This window comes from Desmodus rotundus, chromosome 4 (genome assembly GCF_022682495.2).
Source record: "Desmodus rotundus isolate HL8 chromosome 4, HLdesRot8A.1, whole genome shotgun sequence".
NCBI classification, from domain to species: domain Eukaryota; kingdom Metazoa; phylum Chordata; class Mammalia; order Chiroptera; family Phyllostomidae; genus Desmodus; species Desmodus rotundus.
The window spans coordinates 68,709,776-68,736,777 of record NC_071390.1 but is presented as its reverse complement, the minus strand read 5'-3'; the positions used below and the strand labels follow the sequence as shown (position 1 = coordinate 68,736,777).

At 36.6% G+C, this 27,002-nt stretch overlaps 1 protein-coding gene across 6 annotated transcripts in view; it reads right to left on the bottom strand.

Moving 5' to 3' along the window:
- Window positions 1-17,540: 17,540 nt before the first annotated feature.
- The window catches only part of ZFAND4 (zinc finger AN1-type containing 4), a 190,148-nt gene continuing 180,686 nt past the window's right edge, over window positions 17,541-27,002 (bottom strand). For all 6 annotated transcript variants that reach the window (XM_045195984.2, XM_053923336.1, XM_024561409.3 and 3 more), the window contains 2 exons: window positions 19,389-19,506; window positions 17,541-18,481 (listed from right to left, as the gene is read on the bottom strand). In XM_045195984.2, the coding sequence (XP_045051919.1) occupies window positions 18,346-18,481; window positions 19,389-19,506 (254 nt within the window). In that variant the 3' untranslated portion in view covers window positions 17,541-18,345. The remainder of the gene's footprint in view (window positions 18,482-19,388; window positions 19,507-27,002) is intronic.

Genomic DNA, 27,002 nt, shown 5'->3' with positions numbered 1-27,002 from the left:
CAAGATGGCGGTGTAGGTAGACACACTGCGCCTCCTCGCACAACCAGAACTGACAGAAAATCGAATGGCAAGGAAATCCGACACCAAGGAGATAAAAAATAAACATTCATCCAGACTGGTAGGAGGGGCAGAGACAGGCAGCTGGGGTGGAGAGGACTCGTGTTGCCATGGCAGGACCAAGACTGGCAGGAGTGTGGGACCAACGGGGCAGGCAGTATGACCACTGGCAGACCCTGCGGCCCCACATTCGTGCAGATAAACCGAGAGGGCTGGACTCAGAGTGGTGGAGAATGGGGCAGGCAGAGCAGCAGGTAGTACCTGGTGGCCCCACACTCATGCACAGATAAACCGGACAAACAGTGGGGAGCAAAGCAGACTGGGCAACCCAGGGCTCCAGCGCGGGGAAATAAAGCCTCAAACCTCTGATTGAAAATGCCCGTGGGGGTTGGGGCAGCAGCAGGAGAGACTCCCAGCCTCACAGGAGAGGTCACTGGAGAGACCCTCAGGGGCCTAGGGCGTGCAAAAGCCCACCCGCCGGGAACCAGCACCAGAGGGATCCAGTTTGATTGTGGGTAGCGGAGTGAAAGATTGAGGTCTGGTGGAGAGTGGAGTGGGCGCTGTTGCTCCCTCTCGGCCCATCCCCCAGGTACAGCATCACAGCACAGTGACCAGCGTTACCCCGCCCCAGTGAACACCTAAGGCTCCGCCCCTTTAAGTAACAGACATGCCAAGACAAAAAAAAAAAAAAGGCCCAAATGACAGAACACTTCAAAGCTCCAGAAAAAATACAACTAAATGAGGAAGAGATAGCCAACCTATCAGATGCACAGTTCAAAACACTGGTTATCAAGACGCTCACAGAATTGGTTGAATTTGTTCGAAAACTAGATGAAAAAATGAAGGCTATACTAAGAGAAACAAAGGAAAATGTACAGGGAACCAATAGGGACGCGAAGGAAACTGGGACTCAAATCAACGGTGTGGACCAGAAGGAAGAAAGAAACATCCAACCAGAAAAGAATGAAGAAACAAGAACTCAGAAAAATGAGGAGAGGCTTAGGAACCTCCAGGACATCTTTAAACCTTCCAACATCCGAATTATAGGGGTGCCAGAAGGAGAAGAGGAAGAACAAACAATTGAAAACTTATTTGAACAAATAATGAAGGAGAACTTCCCTACTCTGGCAAAGGAAAGACTTCCAGGAAGTCCAGGAAGCTCAGAGAGTCCCAAAGAAGCAGGACCCAAGGAGGAACACACCAAGGCACATCATAATTACATTACCCAAGATTAAGCAGAAGGAGAGAATCTTAGAAGCAGCAAGAGAAAAGGAGACAGTTACCTACAAAGGGGTTCCCATAAGACTGTCAGCTGATTTCTCCAAAGAGACCTTACAGGCAAGAAGGGGCTGGCAAGAAGTATTCCAAGTCATGAAAGGCAAGGACCTACATCCAAGATTACTGTATCCAGCACAGCTATCATTTAGAATGGAAGGGCAGATAAAGTGCTTCTCAGATAACATCAAGTTAAAGGAGTTCATCATCACCAAGCCCTTAGTATATGAAATGTTAAAGGGACTTACCTAAGAAAAAGAAGATAAAAAATATGAACGGTAAAAATGACAGCAAACTCACAGTTATTAACAACCACACCTAAAACAAAAACAAGAGCAAACTAGGCAAACAACTAGAACAGGAAGAGAACCATAGAGATGGAGATCACATGGAGGGTTGTCAATAGGGGAGTGGGAGGGGGAGAGGGGGGGAAAGGTACAGAAAATCAGTAGCATAGATGATAGGTGGAAAATAGACAGGGGGAGGGTAAGAATAGTGTAGGAAATGTAGAAGCCAAAGAACTTATAAGTAAGACCCATGGACATGAACTATAGGGGGGGGGGCGGGAATGTGGGAGGGAGGGGGTGGGCAGGATGGAGTGGAGTGAGGGGGGCAGGAAATGGGACAACTGTAATAGCATAATCAATAAATGTATTTTTAAAAAAGCATTACAAAGAAAGAAAATTATCAGCCAATGTTCCTGATGAGCATAGACGTAAAAATTCTCCACAAAAAATTAGCAAAGCAAATTCAGCATTACATGAAAAACATCATACATCATGATCAAATGGGATTTATTCCTGGGATGCTAGGTTGGTAAAATATCCACAAATAAATGTGATAAAACACATAAACAAAATGAAGAAAAAAACATAGGATTGTATCAATAGAAGAAGAAGAAGCATTTGACAACATTCATTATCCACTTATAATAAAGACTCTCGGCAAAGTAAGATATAGGGAACATACTTCAATAAAATAAAGGCCATGTATGATAAAACCACAGTTCACATCATACTCAAATGTGAAAATCTAAGAATGTTTCCCTTGAGATCATGTACAATATAGGGATTTTAGCTTTCACCACTTGTATTCAACATAGTCCAGGAAGTCCTAACCATAGCAATTAGGGAAGGATGGAAGGAAACAAGGAAGGAAACAAGGAAGGGAGAAAGGAAGGGAGGGAAGGAAGGAGGGAGGGAGGGAAGGAAGAAAAAAGGGCATCTAAATTGGAAAGGAAGAAGTAAAACTGTCCTTATTTGCAGATGGCATGGTACTGTGTATAGGGAACCCTGAAGATTCCACCAAAAACTATCAGAAATGATTAATGCATTCAGTAAAGTAGTAGGATACAAAATAAATATTCAGAAATCCATTGTATTTTATACACCAATAATAATATATATAAAAAGGAAAGCTAAAAAATACAAAGATAAATGAAAAAAATCCCTACAATTGCATCAGGAAAAAAAACAAACCCTAGAAATAAATTTAACCAGGAGGTAAAATACCTGTACTCAGAAAACTACATACCACTGAAGAAAGAAATTAAGGAAGATACAAATAAATGGAAGCATATACTGTGTTCATAAATTGGAAGAATTAACATCATCAAAATATCCATACCTAAAGCAATCTATAAATTTAATGCAATCCCTATTAAAATACCAACAGCATATTTCACAGATACAGAACAAACATTTCAAAAATTTATATGTAACCAAGAGCTTTCCCAAATAGCCTCAGCAATCTTGAGAAAGAAGAACAAAAAGGAGGGATCACAATACCTGATATCAAATTATACTACAAGTCCATTGTAGTCAAAACAACCTGGTACTGGTATAAGAACAGACACATAGATCAATGGAACAGAACAGAGGGCCCAGAAATAAATCCAAGTCTCTATGGTCAATTAATCTTCAACACAAGGGGCAGGAGCATAAAATGGAGTAAAAATAGCCTCTTTAGTAAATGGTGTTGGGAGATCTGGACAGGTACTTGCAAAAAAATTAAACTCAACCACCAATTTACACCATACACCAGAATAAACTCAAGATGGATAAAAGACTTAAATATAAGTTGTGACACTATAATGGCCCTTGAAGAAAACATAGGCATGAAATTTTCAGATATACTATGTAGCAATATTTTCACCAATATACCTCCTAGGGCAAGTGAGGTAAAGGAAAAAATAAACATAGGGACTACATCAAAATGAAAACCTTCTGCACGGGTAAAGAAAACACCATCAAAATGAAAAGGGATCCCACCGTATGGGAAAACATTTTTGCTAATGATACCTGGAACAAGGATTTGATCTCCAAAATATAAAAAACTCATTTGACTCAACTCAGGGAAGAGAAACAATCCATCTAAAAAATGGGCAAAGGACCTGAACAGACGCTTCTCCAAGGATGACCGCCAGGTGCCCACAGACATATGAAAAATGCTCATCATCACTAGAACCCTGACAACCTTAATCTAATAAGTTACAAATACATTTCATTTATCTTAAGAATCAGAAAATTGGAAAAAAAAGCATGAGCTGTATAAAAAGAAATAAAAAATCAAAATGAATGGCATAATTTTGAGCAAATGAAGCAACTAGAGAAATTAAATATATCAGCATATTAATTCATTTTCTTTTTTATAATTAAATACTTCCATAAGTTACAACACTAATATAAAAACATATTGTATTTGAAATTCCCATGTTTAAATGATAAGATGTACTAAATTTAGCTTGAAAATATATCACATAACTAAGTTAAAAATATTTTAAATCATTTTTATTGTAATTCCATTACAGTGGTCCCAATTTTCCCTCCTTTGCCCTCCTCCATCCAGTCCAACTCCCACTCCCACAGTCAATTCCCATGTCCGTGGGTTATTCATACATATTCTTTGTCTAGTCCCTTCCCCCTCTTTCCAACATTATACCCCTTCCCTCTCCTATCTGTTCACTTTCAGTCTGTTCCATGTTTCCATGCCTGTGGTCCTATTTTGTTGATTAGTTTATTCTTCATTAGATTCCTCTTATACATGAAATAACGTGGTATTTGTCTGTCACTGACTGGCTTATTTCACTTGGTATAATATTCTCCAGTTCCACCTATGCTGTCACAAAAGGTAGGAGTTCCTTCTTTCTTTCTGCTGCATAGTATTCTATTGTGTAAATGTACCTGTGTTTTGATCCGCTCATTTACTTATGGGCACTTAGACTGTTTCCAGCACTTGGCTATTGCAAATAGCGCCACTATGAACATAGGGGTGCATAAGTTTTTTGAATTGGTGAGTTGGGATTCTTAGGGTATATTCCCAGAAGAGGAATTGCTGGGTCAAAAGGCAGTTTCATTTTTAGTTTTCTGAGGAAATTCCATTCTGTTTTCCACAGTGGCTGCACCAGTCTGCTTTCCCACTAAGATTGCACTAGGGTTCCCTTTTCTCTGCATCCTCTCCAGCAGTTGTTGTTTGTTGATTTATACCACATAGCAGAATAAACTTAACATGGATAAAAGACTTAAATATAAATGTCCTGACACCATAAGAGTCCTAGAGGAAAGCATGGGCAGAAAAATTTCAGATGTTCTTTCTACACAGCAATATTTTTGCTGATGTATCTCCTAGGGCAAGGGGAATAAAAAGAAAAAAAAAATAAGCAAATGGGACCACATCAAACTAAAACCCTTCTGCACATCTAAATAAATCATCATCAAAGTGAAAAGGGACCTGACTGTAAGGGAAAACCTATTTGCCAATGATACACTGGATAATGGTTTGATCTCCAAAATATATAAAGAACACATATGACCATGCCAGGAAGCCAAACAATCCAGTTTAAAAATGGACAAAGGACCTGAACAGACACTTCTCCAAGGAGGACATACAGAGGGCCCATAGACATATGAAAAGATGGTCAACATCACTAGCTATCAGAGAGATGCAAATAAAAACCACATTGAGATATTACCTCACATCTGTCAGAATGGCCAACCTTAATAAATCAACAAACAGTAAGTTAAAATTTTTAAGACTTTGTTGTTTCTAAAACCAAATAGTTACTGCTTAAAAATGCATAAACTGAATTTTATCATTTAGTTTCATTGTATAAAATAATATGAATGCCCATGTTTTATATCATGGTTAAGCTACTATACAATTAATTTATTTAACTAATATTTAACCAGAGCCTACATGCAAGGCAGTCTTCTAGATACTGGGAATGAAAAGATGGATATGAGGTCTCTGAAATTATAATTTCTTCTCTAATAAGATTTTAAAGTGTAAAAAATGTGACTTTCAAAACAACAATCATATAATTTCTCAACATAAAATGGTTTAATCCCTCTGGTTTAATCAGTGACTTAGAAATTATTTTTCAAAAACCTAACTTTGAACAAAATCTTTGGTAAACTTAAACCAAGACATTTTTACATTGTCTTGGTTTAAAAAGCATACTGCATCAAGCATGTCCTAAACATTCATATTTACTTATAGAATCATTATGTTTTGGTCTTTTTTTCAGCAGCCTGTCCATGCAATAGAGTTCTTAGATTTTAATTGTCTAAAGCACATTTTGTATTGAAAAGGAAGGAAAAACTGAACTACTCAATAAAGATTGGAATATTTTACATTAACCTATAGCCCCCCAAAAAGTATGTCATCAACCCCTGATTATGTCATTACTCTACTAATTACTTGCCTTCTCCTTATATATTCCTTTCTTGTTCTGAAGAAACATTTTTTAATTGATTTTAAGAGAGAGAATGGAAGGAAGAGAGAGGTTGATTGGTTATTCTACTTACTTATACAGTCATTGGTTGCTTCTTGTATGTTCCCTGTCTGGGGATCTAACCCCCAACCTTGGTGTATTGGAATGGTGCTCTAATGAACTGAGCTACCCAAGCAGGGCTGAAGGAACGAACATCTTCACATGCCTTCAGAAAGATGAAGGCACATTTCTCCATTCAAAATTCAATCTCTTATAGGAAGTAGAGGAAGGGCTAAAAGAACTAGTTCATTTAACCTTGCATGAGGAAGATCTTTGGAGCACCTAAGTAAGGCTTTGGTACTCCTGCAGATATCATTTGTGTTGCTTGCCAGCTGTTTACAAAAAATTGGAATCATATTCAACTAAGCTTCCATAAAGCCAGTAGCCTCTCAACAGCTTGAATGGTATATTGGTTACATCTAGGAGCAAAAACCTTATTCCCCAAAAGAAAAGTTTTAAAAAATAACAGCCATTTTCCCCAAGTTCAATAAATTATTGATTTGAGTGACTTTCTAAATAAATTATTTAAAAATTATTTTAATTATAAGTGAAATTAAAGCAGTAATTTAAAAACTACCCACAAACAAAGTCCTGGATCAGATGGCTTCACATGTGAATTTTACCAAACATTCAAGGAAATAACAACTATCCTTCTCAAACTCTTCCAAAAAACTCAAGTGGAAAGAACATTCCCCAAACTCATTTTTTTTGAGGCCAGCATTATCCTAAGTCCAAAACCAGATAAATACACCACAAAAAAAGAAAAATATAGGCCAATATCTCTGATAAATGCTAGATGCTAAAATCATAAACAAAATATTACCAAACCAGATCCAGCAATACACTACAGAGATCATACACCCAAGTGGGATTTATTCCAGGGATTCAATGTTAGTATGGTATTTGCAAATCAAGAAGTGTGATACACCACATAAACAAAGTGAAGATTAATAGATACAGAAAAAGCATTTGATAAAATCCAGTACCCATTTATCATAAAAAAAAACCCACTCGGCAAGTGGAAATAGAGGGGAACATACCTCAATGTAATAAAGGCCATATATGACAAATATACAGCCAATGTCATACTCAATGGGAAAAAGCTACAAGTGTTTCCGTTAAGATCAGGAACAAGACAGGGATGTCCAATTTCACAACTCTATTTCAACATAGTACTGGAAGATCTAGCCGTAGCAATTAAACAAGAAGAAGAAATAAAAGGCATCCAAATTGAAAAGGAAGAGGTATAACTGTCATTATTTGCAGATGACATGATTCTATATAGAGAGAACTCTACAGAGTCCACCAAAAAACTACTGAAAGTGATAAATTAATTCAGTAAAGTAGCAGGGTAAAAAATAAATATTCAGAAATTGACTGCATTTTTATATGCCAATTATAAACTATCAGAAAGGGAATCTAAGAAAACAATCCCAATTAAACTGCATAGGAATAAATTTAACCAAGTATGTAAAAGATCTATACTTAGAAAATTATAAGATACTAAAGAAAATAATTAAAGAAATAAAAATAAGTAAAAACATATGTGTTCACAGATAGGAAAAATCATTAAAATATCCATACTATCCAACACAATCTGCAGATTCAATGGAATGAAATTACCAAATGGGTATTTGTAGAACTAGAACAAATATTCCAAGATTTATATGGAACCACAAAAGACCACAAATAGCTACAAAAATCTTGAAAAAAAAGTACAAAGTTGGAGGAATCACACTACCTGCTACCAAAACATAGTACAAGGCCACAGACATATAAATCAATGAAACAGAGAGCCAAGAAATAAACCCAGCCTTTATGGAAAGTTAATATTTGACAAAGGAGGCAAGAGCATACAATGCGATAAAGATAGTCTATTGAATAAATGGTGTTGGGAAAACTAGACATATACATGTAAAAAAAAATGAAACTGGACCACCCTCTTAAACCATACACAGGAATAAACTCAGGGGAGATCCAAGATTGCAGAGGAGAAAGTGAAAGCTACACTAATCTCCTCCAAGGACCAATATGGAATTACAACTAAATTGTAGAGAAATCATCTTGAATAACCACTCAACACTAGCCGGAGAGAAGTCTTATAACCATGGACAGGCAGATGAAAACACTTCACCACAACATGACTGGTAAGGAGTTCAGAGGAGATGCAAGTGGGCTGGCTGGGCTCCAAAGGGCAGCAGCTGAAGTGTTGGAGGGATATTTCAACAGCCAGGGTGTTTCCCCTGAGAAGTGTGGGATCTAAACCCCAAGCTCAGCTCGCCAGCCTACAGCACCAGAGCCAGAAATGAACCCAGATAATATCCAGCTGTGAAAAGCACCAGGGGTTCTGTTGGCCAGAGAGAGATGGCTAGGGATGTGGAGCACAAAATTTCATTTGCCGCCACTTACCATGGATGCTGGCAAAGGCAAGGCAGAGTGGACTAGAGACACTTGAGGAGAGTCTGAGGCTGGTGGCTCTGGGAAGAGAACTGAGAGAACAGCCACCAGATCCATGTGCTGAGTCATCCCTCATACAGCAGGAGCCATCTCTCTCAGGTATAGCACTCCTCTCTGAATGGTATGAACCTGAGGGGAAGCAACAGCCCTGCCGGCAAGAATTACTCTGCACTGCCCTTTGGTGCTTAAACCTGACTGCCAATTACAGACTGATTACATTAATAAACTGATTGGCTCAACAACTGATTAGTTTAATATCTAAGGTGGAAAATATGTAGAAACAGCCAAAATGGGAAGAGAAAGAAACAGACTCCAAATGAAAGAACAAGAGAATTTTCCAGAGGAACTAATGAAATGGAGATTAGCAATTTACCAGATAGAGTTTAGAATTATGATTATAAGGATACTCAACAGCATGAAAAAAGACATAGAAACCATAATAAAAGGATCAGTCAGAAATGAAGAATGCAATACACTGGAATGAATAAACAGTAGGTTAGATGAAGGAGAGGATTGAATCAGTGCTTTGGAAGACAAGGTGGAAGAAAACCAGGCAGAACAACTAAAAGAAAAAAGAATTTTTTAAAAAATGAGGAGAGCTTAGGAAACTTCTTGGACAACATGAAGCATAACAACATCCACATCATGGGAATACCAAAAGGAAAGAGAGTGAGCAAGAGGTTGAGAACCTTTTTGAAGAAATAATGACTGGAAACTTCCCTAATCTGGTGAAGGAAAAAGACACACAAGTCCAAGAAGCTCAGAGAGAACCAAACCAGTTTAGCCCAAAGAGGCCTACACCAAGACACATCATAATTAAAATGACAAGGCTTAAAGACAAGAAGAGAGTCCTAAAAGCCACAAGAGAAAAGCAGGTAGTTACCTACAAGAAGGTACCAAATAAACGGTGATCTGATTACTCATCAGAAACATTTTAAAACAGAGGATGAGGCATGAAATATAGAAGGTGAGGAAAAGCAAGGACCTACAACCAAGGCTACTTTACACAGCAAGGTTATCATTTAAAATCAAAGGAGAAATAAGGAGCTCATCAGAAAAGAAAAACCTAAAGGAATTTGTTCACACCAAAACAATACTGAAACAAATGTTAGGAGCTTGTTTTAAGAAGAAGAAAAAGAAAAGGAAATAAAAAACAGAAGAAAACAGTGTAACATAAAATGGCACTACATACATATCTATCAATAATTATCTTAAATGTAAATGCCTTAAATGCTCCAAGCAAAAGACAGAGGGTAGCTGAATGGATAACAAAACAAGACTCCTATATATGCAACCTCCAAGAAACCATCTCAGATGGAAAGATACACACAGACTAAAAGTAAAGGGTTGGAAAAAGATACTTCATGCAAATGGAAAAGAAAAAAAAAAGCTGGGGTAGCAGTACTTATATCTGACAAAATAGACTTTAAAACAAAGGCTATAATAAGAAACAAAGAAGGACACTACATAATGATAAATTGGAACAATCCAAAAAGAGGATGTACCTTAGTAAACATTTATGTACCCAACATAGGAGCATCTAAATATGTAAAGCAAATCTTAATGGACATAAAAGGAGAGAATGAGAGAAATACAGTCATAGTTGGGGATTTTAACACCACTTTCACTTCAATGGTTAGATCTTCCTAACAGAAAATCAAAAAGGAGATAGTGGGCTTAAAAGACACACTTGATCAAATGGATTTAATTTATATCTTCAGAGCATTTTACCCCCAAAGCAACAGAATATACATATGTTTCAAATGGACATGGAATGTTTTTGAGGATAGACCACATTTCAGGACACAAAGCAAGTCTCAATAAATTTAAGAAGACTGAAATCATATCAAGCATCTTCTCTGACTACAATGCTATGAAACTAGAACTCAACCACAAGAACACTGAAAAACACACAAAGACATGGAAACTAAATAACATGTTATTAAACAAGGAATGGGTCAACAATGAGATCGAGGAAGAAATCAAAATATACCTTGAAACAAATGAAAATGACAACAGCACGGTCCAAAATCTGTGGGACACTGTGCAAGCAATCCTAAGAGGGAAATTCATAGCATTACAGGACTTTCTCAAAAACAAGAAAAAGCTCAAATAAACAATCTAAATTCACACCTAAAGGAACCAGAAAAGGAAAAACAAACAAAGCCCAATGTGAGTAAAAGGAAGGAAATAATTAAGATCACAGCAGAAATAAATGAAATAGAGTCTCAACAAATGATAAAAAAGATCAATGAATCCAAGAGCTGTCTAGTTCTTTGAAAATATTAACAAGAATGACAAACACTTAACCAGACTCATAAAGAAAAAAAGAGAAAGGACCCAAGTAAACAAATAAAAAATGAAAGGAGAAGTAACAACTGACACCAAAGAAATACAAAGGACTGTAAGAAAATATTATGAACAATTATATGCCAACAAAGAGGACAACCTGGATAAAATAGATAAATTCCTAGAAACATACAATCTTCCAAAAATAAATCAGGAAGAAATACAGACTCTGAATAGACAGGTGACACATATTGAAATTGAAGCAGTAATCAAAAAACTCCCAACAAACAAAAGCTCTGGACCAGATAGTTTCAAGGTGAATTTTACCAAACATTCCAAGAAGAACTAACACCTTTCATTCTCAAACTATTTCATAAAGTTCAAGAGGAGGGAAGGCTCCCAAACTCACTAATTCCAAAACCTGGTAAAGACACAACAAAGAAAGAAAATAATAGGCCAATAGTACTGATAAACATAGATGCTAAAATCCCTAACAAAATGTTAGGAAACTGAAGACAGCGATGCATCAAAAACATCATACACCATGATCAACTAGGATTTATTCTGGGAATGCAAGGACGGTACAACATTCGAAACTCAATAAATGTGATACACCACATCAACAAAATGAAGGATAAAAACCACATGATTATATCAATATATCCAGAAAAAGTTTTTGATAAAAAGCTTTTTAGCACCCATTTATGTTAAAAACTCTCAGCAAAATGGGACTACAGGGGACACACATGAGCATACCTGAACATAATATAAGCCATATATAACAAACACCCTGCAAGCGTAATATTCAATGGGCAAAAACTACAAATGTTCTTCTTAAGATTAAGATTGGGATCAAGACAGGAATGTCCACTTACACCTCTGTTTTATAACATAGAACTGGAAGTCCTAACTACAGCAATACAGACAAGAAGAAATCAAAGGCGTCCAAATTGGAAAGGAAGAAGAAAAACTGTCTTTATTTGCAGATTGCATGATACTGTACATAGAGAAGGCCAAAGATTCCACAAAGAAAATACCAGAGCTGATAAATTAATTCAATGAAATAGCAGGATATAAAATTAATATTTAGAATTCAGCTGTACTTTTATATGCCAATAAGAAACTAACTAAAAGGGAAATTAAGAAATACCATTCACAATTGCGTCAAAAAGAATAAACCTAACCAAAGATGTAAAAGACTTGTACTCAGAAAAGTTAAGACACAGAAGAAAAAAATAGAAGATACAAATAAATGGAAGCACATACCTTGTTCATGGATAGGAAGATTTAACATCATTAAAATGTCTATACTTCTCAAAGCTATCTATAGGTTCAATACAATTCCTATCAAGATTCCAAAGTCATATTTCACAGAACTATAACAAATATTTCAAAAATTTACACAGAGCCACAATGGCCCTGCATAGTAACAGTGATACTAAGAAAGAACAAAGTTGGTGGAATCATGTTACCTAATATGAAACTATACTACAAGGCCACAATAATCAAAACAGATGGGTGCTGGCATAAAAACAAACACATAGACCAATGGAACAGAATAGAGGGCCCAGAAATGAACCCATAACTTTATAGTCAAGTAATATTTGACAGATGATGCAAGGACATACAGTGGACTAAATACAGTTTATTCAATAAATGATGTTGGGAAAATTGGGCAGATATGTGCAGAAAAATGAAACTACACCATGTTCTTACACCACACATAAGAATAAATTCAAAATGGATTAAAGACTAAAATATTAGACCTGAAAACATAAAAGTCCTAGGGAAAACATAGGCAGCAAATTCTCAGATACCGATTGTAGAAATTTTTTATTGAATATACCTCCCCAGGCAAGGGGAATAAACAAAAGAGTTAACAAGTGGGACTTCATCAAACTAAAAAGTTTTTGCACAGCAAAGGAAATCATCAAAATGAAAAGACAACCCACAGAACAGGAGAACATAACCACTGATACATCTGAAAAGGGGTTAAGATCCAAAATTGATAAAGAACTTACAACACTCAGTACCAAAAAACCCCCAAAACTCAATTAAAAATGGGCAAAGAACCTGAATAGGCACTTCTCCAAAGAGGACATATAGATGGCCAATAGACATTTGGAAAGATGCTCAACATCACTAATTATCAGAGAAATGAAAACAGAAACCACAATGAGATACCATCTCACACCTGTCAGAATGGCTAACATCAATAAATCAAAAACAAGTGCTGGTGAGGATGTGGAGAAAGGGGAACAAACCCTTGTGCACTGTTGATAGGAATGCAGAATGGTGCAGCCCCTGGAAAGAAGTATGCAGATACCTCAAAAAAAAGGAAAAATGGATATGCCTTTTGACCCAGCAATCCCACTTCTGGGAATATATCCAAAGGAACCCCAAACACTAATTCAAAAGAACATAAGCACCCCTATGTTCATTACACTGCTATTTACAATCACCAAGATATGGAAGCAGCCCAAGTGTCCATCAATAGATGAGTGGATAAAACAAGTATGGGACATTTACACAATGGAAACTACTTGGTCGTAAAAAAGAAAATTTCATCTTTGCAACAGCATGGATGGACCTGGAGAACATTATGATAAGTGAATAAGCCAGTCAGAGAAAGACAAATACTATTGGATTTCACTCATATGTGGAATCTAACGAACAAACTGAAGTAACAAGGAAAATGGGGTCACACTAATAGGAGAACAGGATGACAGCTAGTGCGGGAGGTGTTTAGGGGGTGGAAAGATTGCACAAAAAGGAAAAAGTACTCATGGATATGGACAACAGGGTGGTTACTTCAGAGGGAGGAGGGTATAAGGGGAGTAAATGGTAATGGAAAAATATAATAAAGAAAAACATAAAAACTAAAAAGCATAAGCCTTGGTTAAAAAGTATGAAGATGTCATATTTTACAGCAAAATAACTAATGATGACAATAAGGAAGGAAATATTAAGGAGACGATAGGATTCAGAATCTAAGACAAGAACAGGGAAGAAAAGAAGATCAGGGATTCAACATTGAGCTTAACCACTAAATAGCTAGAAAATCTGAGCCTGTTTCTTTATTTAAACATATAAAAATAATTCTATGCAAAATGAATAAAAAACTAAAGATGGATAAAAGATTTAAATGTTAGATTCAAAGTCATAAAAATCTGAGAAGAGCCCTGGCTGGTATGGCTCAGTGGATTGAGTGCCAGCCTGCAACCAAAGGGTCACCAGTTCAATTCCCAGTAAGGGCACATGTGTGGATTATGGGCTAGATCCCTAGTAGGGGGTGTGCGACAGGCAACCACACATTGATGCTTCTCTCCCTCTTTCTCCCTCCCTTCTCCCCTGTCTAAAAAACAAATAAATTAAAAATCTTTTTAAAAATCCTAGAAGAAATCACAGGCAGTAAAATATCAGACATTTCTCATAGCAATATTTTTTCTGATGTATCTTCAGGAAAGTGAAACATAAGAAAAAGTAAACAAATGGGACTACATAAAACTAAAATTTTTTGCATAGCAAATGAAATTATCAACAAAATGAAAAGACAACATACTGAACAAGAAAATGTATTTGCCAATGATAAATCTGGTAAGGGGTTAATGTTTAAAATTTATAAGGAACTTATGAAACTCAAGACTTTCAGCAAAGATGAAGGCATAGGTAGATATACTTTACCTCCTCACACAACCAACAGAAGGAGAACAACAAATTTTATTAAAAACAAAAAATAACCAGAACTGTCAGGAAATCAAACTGTATGGAAGGCTGACAACCAAGGAGTTAAAAAGGAAACATTCATCCAGACATGTAGGGGTGGAGATGGGCAGCCGGAGAAGAGAGGAATCATGGCAAGGTGGTGGCTGAAGGACCAGAGTAGACAAAGTGGCAGCTGGCGGACCAGGCAAGGTGGCAGCTGGCAGAGCAGGCAGTCCCACATTTGTGTGTGGATAAACTGGGAGAAACAGCAGGGAAGCCAGACAAACCTCACAAACCAGGGTTCCAGCATGGAGAAATAAAGTTGCAAAACCTCTGACTATAAAAATCTGTGGGGGTTTCAGCAGCGAGAGAAACTCCCAGCCTCACAGGAGAGTTCATTGGCGAGGCCCACAGAGTCCTAAAACATACACAAACCCACCCACCTGGGAATCAGCACCAGAAGGGCCCAATTTGCATGTGGGTAGTGGGGGAAGTGACTGAAAGCCAGAGAGAGCTGAACAAGTGGCACTGTTCCCTCTTGAACTTCTCCCATACATACAGCGTCAAAATGAAGCAAAGTGGGTTGCACTGCCCCCCCACCCCCCGCCATCCACCAGCAAATCCCTAAGCCTCCGCCCCTTACTACATAACAGGTGGGTCAAGACAAAAAGATATGGCCCAAATGAAAGAACAAAGATCAAAGCTCCAAAAATAGAACTAAGCAATCAGGGAAGAGCCAACTATCAGATGCAGAGTTCAAAATGCAGGTAATCAGGATGCTCACAGAAATGGATGGGTATGGTCACAAAGTAGAGGAAGAAGTGAAGGCTATGCAAAATGAAATAAAGGAAAATGTACAGGGAACCAACAGTGATTGGAAGGAAACTGGGACTCAAATCAACAATCTGAACTAGAAGGAAGAAATAAACATTCAACCAGAACTGAATAAAGAAACAAGAATTCAAAAAAAGTGAAGAGACTCTTATAAACCTCTGGGACAACCTGAAACGTTCCAATATCCTAATTATAGGGGTGCCAGAAGGAGAACAACAGCAAGAAATTGAAATTTTATTTGAAAAAATAATGAAGAAGAACTTCCCTAATCTGGCAAAGGAAATAGACTTCCAGGAAGTCCAGGAAGCTCAAAGAGTCCCAAAGAAGTGGACCCAAGAAAGCACACACCAAGGCACATCATAATTACATTACCCAAGACTAAAGATAAGGAGACAATCTTAAATGCAGCAAGAGGACAGGAGAGAGTTACCTACAAAGGAGTTCCAGTAAGACTATTAGCTGATTTCTCAAAAGAAACCTTGCAGGCAAGAAGCACTCAAAGTCATGAAAGGCAAGGACCTACATCCAAGATTACTCTATCCAGCAAAGCTATCATTTAGAATGGGAGAGCAGATAAATTGCTCCCCAGATAAGGTCAAGTTAAAGGAGTTCATCATCACCAAGCCCGTATTATATGAAATGTTAAAGGGATTCATTTACGAAAAAAGGTGATCCTAAATATGAACAGTAAAATGACAACAAACACAACTATCAACAACTGAACCAAAACCAAAAACAAAAACAAAGGCAAACTAAGCAAAACAACTAGAACAGGAAGAGAATCACAGAAATGGAGATCACATGGAGGGTTATCAGTAGGGAAGGGGAGTAGGGAGAATGGGGGAAAAAGTACAGGGAATAAGAAGTAGAAATGGTAGGTACAACATAGACAAGAGGAGATTAATAGTAGTATGGGGCTCTGGCTTGTGTACCTCAGAGGATTGAGTGCAGGCCTGTGAACCAAAAGCTGGCCAGTTCAGTTCCTAGTAGGGCACATGCCTGGTTTGTGGGTTAGGTCCTCTGTAGGGGGTGAGTGAGAGGCAACCACACATTGATGTTTCTCTCCCTCTCTTTCTCCTTCCCTTCCCCTCTCTAAAAATAAATAAATAAAATCTTTAAAAAAAGAATAGTATGGGAAATGGAGAAGCCAAAGGACTTATATGTATGACCAATGGGCATGAACTAAGGTGGGGGGAATGCTGGTGGGAGGGGTGGTGCAGGGAAGAAGGGCAAAAGGGGGAGAAAAATTGGGACAACTATAATAGCATAATCAATAAAATAACTTTTTAAAAAAACTCAACACCAAAAAATCCAATTAAAAATTGGACAAAGGACCAGAATAGACATTTCTCCAAAGAGTTCATACAGATGGCCAATAGACATTTGGAAAGATGCTCAACGTCACTAATTATCAGAGAAATGAAAACAAAAACCACAATGAGATACCATCTCACACCTGTCAGAATGGCTAACATCAATAAATCAAAAAAGAACAAGTGCTGGTGAGGATGTGGAGAAGGGGGAACCCTTGTGCACTGTTGATGGGAATGCAGACTGGTACAGCCACTGTGGAAAGCAGTATGGATACCTCAAAATATAAAAATGGATATAGTTTTGACCCAGCATTCCCACTTCTGGGAATATATCAAAAGGAACCCGAAACACACACACGTGCACGTGCATGTGTGTGTATGTATAGTATGTGTGTGTGTGTGTGTGTGTGTATATTCAAAAGAACATAAGCACGCCTATGTTCATTGCAGCATTATTTACAATCACCAGGATATGGAAGTAGTCTAAGTGTCCATCAGTGGATGAGTGGATAAAAAAAGTAGTGGTACATTTACACAAAGTATAATATTACTCATCCATGAAAAAAAAGGAAATCTTATCCTTTGCAACTACATGGATAGACCTGCAGAGTATTATGCTAAGTGAAATAGACCAGTCAGAAAAATACAAGTATCATATGATTTCACTTCTATGTGGTACCTAATGAACAAAATTAATTAACAAAAGAGAAACAAACTCATAGATACAGAGAACTCTCTCAGAGGGTAGGCAAGTAAGGGGACTAGGTAATAAAGGTGAAGAGATTGAGCAAAAACAAACCTCAAATTTATTTGAAATTATCAAATAATGAAACTCACAATAAAATTTAATATTTATTGGAATTTCTTCTGGTAATAGCACTCGACATATAAGAAAAACAAAGCAAGCTGTGTGAGACTTTGTTTTTCAAAAAGTTAAAAGTCAGGTTCTATACTTAATGGCAATAAATGGGACATCCACTTCAAAAATACCATTTAAAAGGTAGTATTTTAAGAAATATGTACTATAATTAACATGATGTGTTTTATAGAATGGATACCTATCTGAATGCCAATATGAATATGAAGAATTACAGGTATTAAAACCACACTGGAAAAACCAAATGTTCTTTTTATATATATAAAAGGTAGTATGAAATGAGGAACTTGCTATTAAACTGAATAAACTTTCACACATGGAATTTTTCTTTTACAAATCCCCACCCACCCCACCCCCAGAGAAAAGTGCTAAGTTTGATTAGTGCCATTATATGACAGGTCATTTCTGTACAATGTGGAAGATGGTTACATAGTCGGTAGTAACTTTGTAAAGTGTATCTTTTGAAGACTTGTCTAGTAAAATTGCAATATGAAATATATAAAATATTTAACATAAGGCATGCAATAACAAAGCAAAATCATTATAGTTTAAAGTTTTTAAAACTATTTTTAAAACTTTTGATTCACCAAAGAATAGAGATGTCAAATACAGCAGCATTATCATTCTCCAACAATATGCACTGTATACTTTTGTTATTTGGCAAAGCTTTTGGAGTAGAACAAAATTAATGCAGTCTAAACAATATTTCTTCGGTCTGTCCTTGTAATACGATTCCTCAGGCAGAATAGTTAGGTGCAGAGCAAGAGTTAAATTTTTGGGAGTTTTGGTGCGTCAATCACAGGATTTGCCTCCTGTAAGTATCTCCTCCCAGCACTCTTGTAATCATAGGTGCAGCCATGAGTTTCTGCATAGCGATGGGATGCACAGAAGTTGTTTCCACATCTAAAGCACAAAGAAAGTTTATATAAATTGTCACATTTTTATTGAAGGCTCCTCTCTTTGGAAGATCAAGCTTGACTTCAGGTAGTCCAACAAGAGCCCTTTGGTTCTCTTTAGCAATTTCAGCACTGGCATTTCTCTTCCACTTAGAAACAAGCACAAGCACCCCCAAAAGAACAAATTAATTGTTTATGAATATGAGAGTTTATAATAAAGAACATATTATGGAATGAAATATAGTCATTTATGAAGTAGTAAAATGTAAAAGCTGATAAACATGTCTACTATTTAAACCTGGGAGAAGTATAAAACTAAGCCATAAAGGATTTAAAAACTTTTTTTTAGTAACAAGATAAGCTGTTTCTATTTGAGTAGAATACACTCCAAAAAGCAGCAGTTATTTTTAATGTGTGGCCTCAATCTAAGAGGAGACACCATCCCTGTAGCGTATTAATCAGTGCTAATGAAAAAAATAATTATAGGTAGAAAAAATCATTTTTTATAAATACATTATTCATCTGTTTTAAAATAAACATGTACCAAAAATTGATACTACATTAAGTTTATTCCTTTTTGTTAAATTTAAAATAGAATCTTAGAGGAGGGATACTTTCAAGCTATCCTCAAACAAAAACAAGAATATCTATCATAAGACAAAAAAGTGTACTCTCCCATTGGTTTAAATCTCCTAATTTAAAGGGCAGTGGAGGTCCTCATGAATTTGGAAATTCATGAGCTATTTACTTGTTTTTTACTTCAGCCAATTTAGGAGGAGTTAAAATGAGGGCTGCTATATGAACATCATCTTAATGATGTTATGAATAACCAACTTTGAAAACATTTTATATTGTATCCCCAAGTTGGGTCACCACAAAGAAAGCATCTCAAGTTTTCCAGCTAGCCAACATGCCTGCATTCATAGCTAGTAGCCAGTCTAGTTTTCTTCCCACAATGAAAACAGTGCTTTGTTGTTTTCTTCTTTGTTTGAATAGGGGCTTGCACAGGTGGGAGGTGATGGGTATATTCTCCTGTTTAGAGAAAGGAGACCTTGATTAATACAGCATGATTTCTAAATGTGAAATACTATTAAGCAAAAACTCAAAACACAAGCAAACTTCTATTCCATAGAAATTAATTTGTATTATTTTTATATCTAAAATTATTTACAGATTCTACTTTTAGATGTGGTATGTTTCAACTAACTGTGGCTCATATTTTTAGAAGGTTTGTACACACCAACACATTTCTGATTGTTTCAAAGGGCAGTCAGTATATAGAAAGTGCATCACACTTGACAGTGAATCACAAAAAATGAAATTGGTTTTCACAATCATGAAATTGGTTTTTTAGTCGTAATTATACCATAAAAATTAAATTCATCAAACCACAAGCAAGTCGTTATTCTTTCAAAACTTCAATTTGTTTGCTTTTTTCTCTTGTTGATTATGAGTGGAGGGATGGGGAGAAAATGCAGACAATTGTAACTGAATAAAAATAAATTAATTAATTTAAAAAAACCAAACTTCAATTTGTTCATTTTTAAGATAGCAGAACATATATTTTTCTCCCTAGATTTCTAAGTGTTTTAAGGTCAACTCAGTTCTCATATATAAAAAGGATTCTGAACATTTTAAATGTTATAATTATACAAAATATATTAGCAATAGTGACTAATATGGTTGATTTTACAGTGCTACCTTTTCAAAAAAACATTTACTAAATTCTGTACGATTGTAACAACTTGAATTTTCACCTCAAAAATAAGAACATTATCTGTTATGACATAAAAAAGAATAAATCTGTTTATTTAATTACTAAGTGAAATGCTTTTAGAACTGAGTAAATTTCCAATAAACCACTCATAAGTAGAGAAGCTCAAAGTCACACAGTCCACAGCTGTTACAAAACTAATGCAAGTACACAGTGCTTGGTGGTACTCAAAGTCCAAGAAGGAAGAGGAAAAGAAAACAAAAACAAGAAGGAATGAGAAGAAAAACTGTCGAGCATCAGTGGTATGGGTACCTATTTTCCACTACTAATAAAGATTTGGGAGGCCTGGACTTAATGTTCAACTGGCAGCTAAAAGTCTCTAAAAATTCTTCAAGAGTTCAAAAAATTGGAATTACAGTATACCTTTTGCCACAACCCAGATTAAATGCTGGATATACCAGTCCAGCAAAATGAGGACTGCTCTATTATGAGTCTAAAATATATACCTGTATCTTGCCCAAAACTGGAAACAAAATTTGAAACATCTGACTCCGGATAATGCTGGAAACCAACTCAATTAATAAGTGCTTTCTTCTTCGAGTGCACTAAGCTATTAAGAACATTTCACAAAGGTGATGAGATGCTTTCCACTTCTTAAAAACTAAAGATAAGATATAAACATTTTCAAAGGACATCAAAGAAAGGCACATATCATTGGATATCCTCTGGAAGCTCATCTAATGGCAATTATTGCTGAAATTCAGTTTTAAAATTTTATTCTCTAAACAAAGTAGAAAATCTGTTGATGATAATTTAGTTCAGTGTAGTCATATGTTCTTTTTTTTTTTCCTTACAGGTGCTTCACTCAATGTTTCCCAAACATTTTTCATTCAAGAACTCTTGTGACTATGCTAACAGAGAACATTGTGGTGACAGGAATAAAGTGGCACCAAAACAAAACTGAAGTATTCTTCTAGGAGAACAGTTCCATATACCCTTCCACCCACTAGAGAAAACTACTCATTAGTCATCTACTCCACGCTAGGAACCATCACTAATATATAGGTTCCATACAACAAACAGGAAAAAGTTAAATTCCTTGGACTGGCATTTAAGGTCTAGTATGTCCAATATACTACCTAATTTCCAAAGTCATTTTTTGTCATTTACCACATCATACCCACTCTGAATAATGCACCAGACACATTAAATGCAAAGTCTCTTCTAAAGTGTTCTGTTTTGCCCTAGTTGTTGTGACTCAGTGGATTGAGCACTGGCCTATGAACCAAAAGGTTTCCAGTTCAATTCTAGTCAGGGCACATGCCTGGGTTTTGGGCCAGGTCCCCAGTTGGGGGCATGCAACAGGCAACGAATCAATGTTCCCTCACACATCGTTGTTTCTCTCCCTTTCTCCTTCCCTCTCCCTCTCTCTGAAAATAAATAATATATATTTTTAAAATTATTTAAAAAGTGCTCTGTTTTACTTTGTTAATCTAGTAAAACTCTACTTATTCTATAAAAATATATCATTAATCATCAACTCCTCTCTGGCACCTTCTCTCAAATGTGTTGAACATATGAATTTTTAAAAGTCAATAAAGTAATGTTGAAATGAAGAGTTGCTGTTCAGAAGATTAAATATATTTGGATTAACTCATTTGTTTGGCACTTCCAGGTCTAATATTGTATTTAACACAATGACCTATAAAAAATTCATCCAAACAGAAAAGGCAGCCAACAAAGTAAAATAGTGTTCAAGATGCAACTTTGATAATCTTCTGCCTAAACATGATGACTAAAACTATGAGGATGAATTAAATTTCCAAGTGAAATCCTATAGTGGAAAGCAAAGAGGACCAATGGAAGAACTTAGTAGGTCAATTAAATAAAACTTGTACCAACATTCACACAGACTCTTGTATAATTCAGAATGATACAGTTATTACTGAAAGGAGATGGTAGCAAGTTATAAATCTGTAGTTTAAGGAATCACCATTGCAGGAGGTAGCAGATGGCTTGACCTACCCAAAAAAAGTCAACCAAAGAGTGTATACCCAAGGACAAGCAGAAGGCTGGTAAAATGAATACAGAAGAAAACAGGTTAAAAATATATATATACTTACAACGAGGTGATACCCGAGAAAGAGAGTTTGAGAGAGGGAAAAACATTATTTCAAGGAGGTCCACAACAATCAGGCAATGTAAAAATATAGAAGCATCCACTGGATTTGAAATTTTGGAGATCTTTGGTAACCTCAGCAACAACAATTTCAGAGGAGCAGTGAGAAGAGAAGCGAAAAAAGCAGTGAAATATGAATTATAGTTAAGAGAGTAGAAATAAGTGAAACACAAACTTTTAAGAGGCTGGACTGTAGGTTAGGACAGGACAGACTTGAATATGTGTCAAGGAAAAAATAATTATAACACCGAAAGTATATATATGTATATGTGTGTGTGTGTATGTGTGTGTGTTTATGTATAATAGTAATCCAAAAAGCATGGTACTGGCATAAAGATAAACATATAGATCAACAGAACACAATTAGAAAGCCCACGAATAAACCTTCAGATATATGTCAAATGAATTTTGACAAATGTACTAAAATCATTTAATGGAGAAAGGACAGTTTTTTTTAACAAATGGTTCTGGGGAAAGTGGATATATACATGGAAACAAATAAAATTAGACCTATATATTACATCATACACCAAAATTTATTAAAAATATATCGAAGACCTAAATGTAAGACCTAAGTCTATAAAACTCCTAGAAGAAAATATATATGAAAATCTTTATGACATTGGATGTGGCAATAATTTACTGGACATGATATCAACAACACAGATGACAAAGAAAAAATAGACAAATTGGATTTCACGAAAATTAAAAACTATTGTGCATCAAAACACTATCAATAGGGTAAAACAGAAGGTACAAAATGGGAGAAAATATTTGCAAATCATATATTTGATAAGGGATTAATATACATAATATACAGAGAAGAACTAAAAATTAACAACAAAAAACAAGTAAGCCAAATTGAAAATGGGGAAAGGATTTGAACAGACATTTCTCCACAGGAGATATATGAGTGGCTAAGTACATAATAAGATACTCAATATTACTAATCATCAGGGAAATGCATATGAAAACCATAATGAGATACCACCTCACACCACTTAGGAATCCACTACAGAAAAAAAAAAAAAAAAAAAAAGAAGGAAGGAAGGAAGGGAAGGAGGGAGCAAGCGAGGGAGGTAGAAAGGGAGATAGAGAGAGGGAAATGAATGAAAATAACAAGTATTGGTGAGAATGTGGAGAAATTGGGAAACTTCTACTCTGTTGGTGGGAATGCAACATGGTACAGCCACAATGGAAAACAGTATGGTGGACAACCACTATTACACCACACACAAAAAACTATCAGAATTAAAGGAGAAATAAAGAGCTTCAAAGAGAAGAAAAAGCAAAAGGAGAGTTCCGGCCAAGAAGGAGGCATAGGTAGAGACCCTTCGCTTCCTCGCACAACCAAAAGGGGGATAACAACTGATCTGAAATGAATAAACAGCCAAAAGCACCAGAAAATCAAACTGCTTGGAACTCTGATGACAAAGGAATTAAGGAAAAAATCAACCAGAACAACCAGACCAGTAAGGCGGCAGACCAAGCAGGGCCAAGTCAGAAAACCATGTGGCAACGGGGCAGACCTTGGGGGCAGGCCTGGCTGCCAAGCTTGGCAGGCTGGGCAAGAGGGGCTGACTTAAGGGGACTCAGAGGTGGCTGTGGGCTACAGTTGCAGGGGTAAGAGAAGCTCCCAGTCTCACACCAATCCATTGAAAAGTGTGCTACAGGTGAGCCGCACGGTTCCCTCTCTGGCCCCTCCCTGTGCAGCAGCACAGCAAAGAGGTTTGCCCTGCCCAAGGGGAATACCTAAGGCCCTGCCCCCTTACAATGTATCAGCTGAACCAAGACAAAGAAATATGGCCCAAATGAAAGAACAGAATCAAGCCTCAGAAAGAGAGCTAAGCAAGGAGGAGATCAACAACCTATCTGATAGAGAATTTGAAGCCCTGGTAATCAAAGTGCTCACAGATCTGACTGAGCTTGGTTGAAAAATGAAAAAACAAATGGAGGATATCCAAAGTGAAATATAGCAGAATGTTCAGGGAACCAACAGTGACAGGAAGGAAACCAGGACTCAAAGCAACGACTTGGAACAAAAGGAAAAAATAAACATCCATCCAGATCAAAACGAAAAAACAAGAATTTGAAAAAGTGAAGAGACTCTTACAAACCTCTGGGACAACCTGAAATATTCCAATATCCTAATTATAGGGGTGCCAGAAGGAGAAGGACAGCAAGAAATTGAAAATTTACTTGAACAAATAATGAAGGAAAACTCCCCCAATCTGGAGAAGGAAATAGACTTCCAGGAAGTCCAGGAAGCCCAGAGAGTCCCAAAGAAGTTGGACCCAAAGAGAAACACACCAAGGCACATCCTCATTAAGTTACCCAAGATTAAATATAAAGACAGAATCCTAAAAGAAGCAAGAGGAAAGGAGAGAGTTCCCTACAAAGGACTTCCTATTAGACTATCAGCTGATTTCTCAAAAGAAATCTTGCAGGCAAGAAGGGGCTGGAAAGAAGTATTTGAAGTCATGAAAGGCAAGGACCTACTCCAAGATTAATCTATCCAGCAAAGCTTTCATTTAGAATGGAAGGGCAGATAAAGTGCTTCCCAGATAAGGTCAAGTTAAAGGAGTTCATCATCACCAAGCCTTTATTATATGAAATGTTAAAGGGACTTATCTAAGAAAAAGATCATAAAAAATATGAACGTAAAATGACAAAAAACTCACAACTATCAACAAATTAACCTAAAAGAAGAGAAAAACAATGAAAACAAAAACTAAGCAAACAACTAGAACAGGAACAGAATCAGAGAAATGGACATTATATGGAGGGATTTCAATGGGGAGGGGGAGGGGAGGAATGGGGGGGAAGGTATAGGGAAGAAGAAGCATGGTTAGTAGGCATAAGGTAGATGGGGAGAGATAAAAAATGGTATGGGAAACAGAAGACTCAAAGAACTTATATGTACAACCCATGGACATGAACTAAGGAGGGGGGAATGCTGGAGGGTTGGGGGGGCAGGGTGGAAGGGGGATAGAGGGGGAACCATTGGGAAAGCTGTAATAGCATAATCAATAAAATATATTAAGAAAAAGAAAAAGAGGAAAAGAAAAAGGAGTTCATCGCCACCAAACAAGTATTATAAGAAATTACAAAGAGACTTCTTTAAAAAGAAAAGATGAAAATATAAATAATAAAATGGCAGTAACTACATACCTACCAACAATTACTTTAAGTGTAATGGAATAATTGCTGTAATCAAACGACATAAGGTGGCTGAGTGGATAAGAAAATAATACTCTTAACATATGCTGTTGACAAGAGACTCCCTTCAGATAGAAAGCACACACAGGCTGATGTGAAGAGATAGAAAAAGATATTTCATGAAAATGAAAACAAACAAACAAAAGAAAAAGCTGGTGTAGCGATTACTTATACAAGTCAAAACAGACTTTAAAACATAGACTATAACTGGAGAAAAGTGGAACCCAGAAATTCCACCTCAGAGCATTTATCTGAACAAACCCAAAACACTAATTGAAAAGACATATGCACCCATATATTTATTGCAGCATTATTTATAATGGCCAAGGCATGCACTCAACCTAAGAGTTAAAAAATGGATAAATGGATTGAAAAAACAACTGGTACATATACAAATAAAATATCATTGACAAAAGAGAGAGACAAGATGGGGGAGGAGGGAATGGAAACCACACTAACTGCCTCCGAGGATTAATCTGGAATTACAACTAAATTGTGGAGAAATCACCCAGAACAAAAAACTGCACAACAGCAACAGAGAAGCCATATAACCTCAGACAGACAGAAAATCATCTTCAGCACTGACTGACTGTGCCTGCACAACAGCATACAAGACATGGTGGACAGAATGACCCTAAGTAAACCAACTGGAGGGAAGGATCCACTAAAGAATGACCCAACAACAATCAAAATCCAGTTATATTCAGAGAGCCAATATAAACATAATCCCAAGAGCATCAAGTTCAGGAGACCACAGATTTTGCACAACTGAATCTCACTGGTCTCCTACCATACAAGTACAAACCACAAAATCAGGGAGTCACAACAGATCAATTTAAGAAGCAGAGGCTAACAAGAAGAGCCTCACAAAAAATGGAAAGAAAAAGAAACCTAAATGAAAGGAAAAGAGGAGTCCTCAGAAAGAATGCTAGATGAAATAGAGGCAAGTCAACTATCATACATTGAGTTTCAAACAATAATAATAAGGAAGTTCAATGAGCTCACTGAGAATTACCAAAACTAAAGGGTAGATAGCTACAGGGAAGTTAGTATAAACTATATCAACATGAAAAAGGAAATAGAAATTATCAACAAGAGCTAAGAGGAAATGAAGAATACACATTGGAGAACACAGTAGAAGGAATCCAAAGTAGGCTAGAAGAAGCAGAAGTTCCAATCAGCAAGCTGGAGTTCAAGGTAGAAAAAATTCCCAGAAAAAGCAAGAAAAGAAAAAAGACACAAAAAGAACAAAGAGGGGCTAAAGGGACTGTAGGATGACATTAAATGTAATAATATCTGTATAAGAGGGATCAGAAAGAGAAGAAGAACAGCAAGAGATAGAAAACGTGTTTGAAAAATTAATGATGGAAAACTTCCCTAATTTGATGAGAGAAAAAGTTATACAAGTACAGGAAA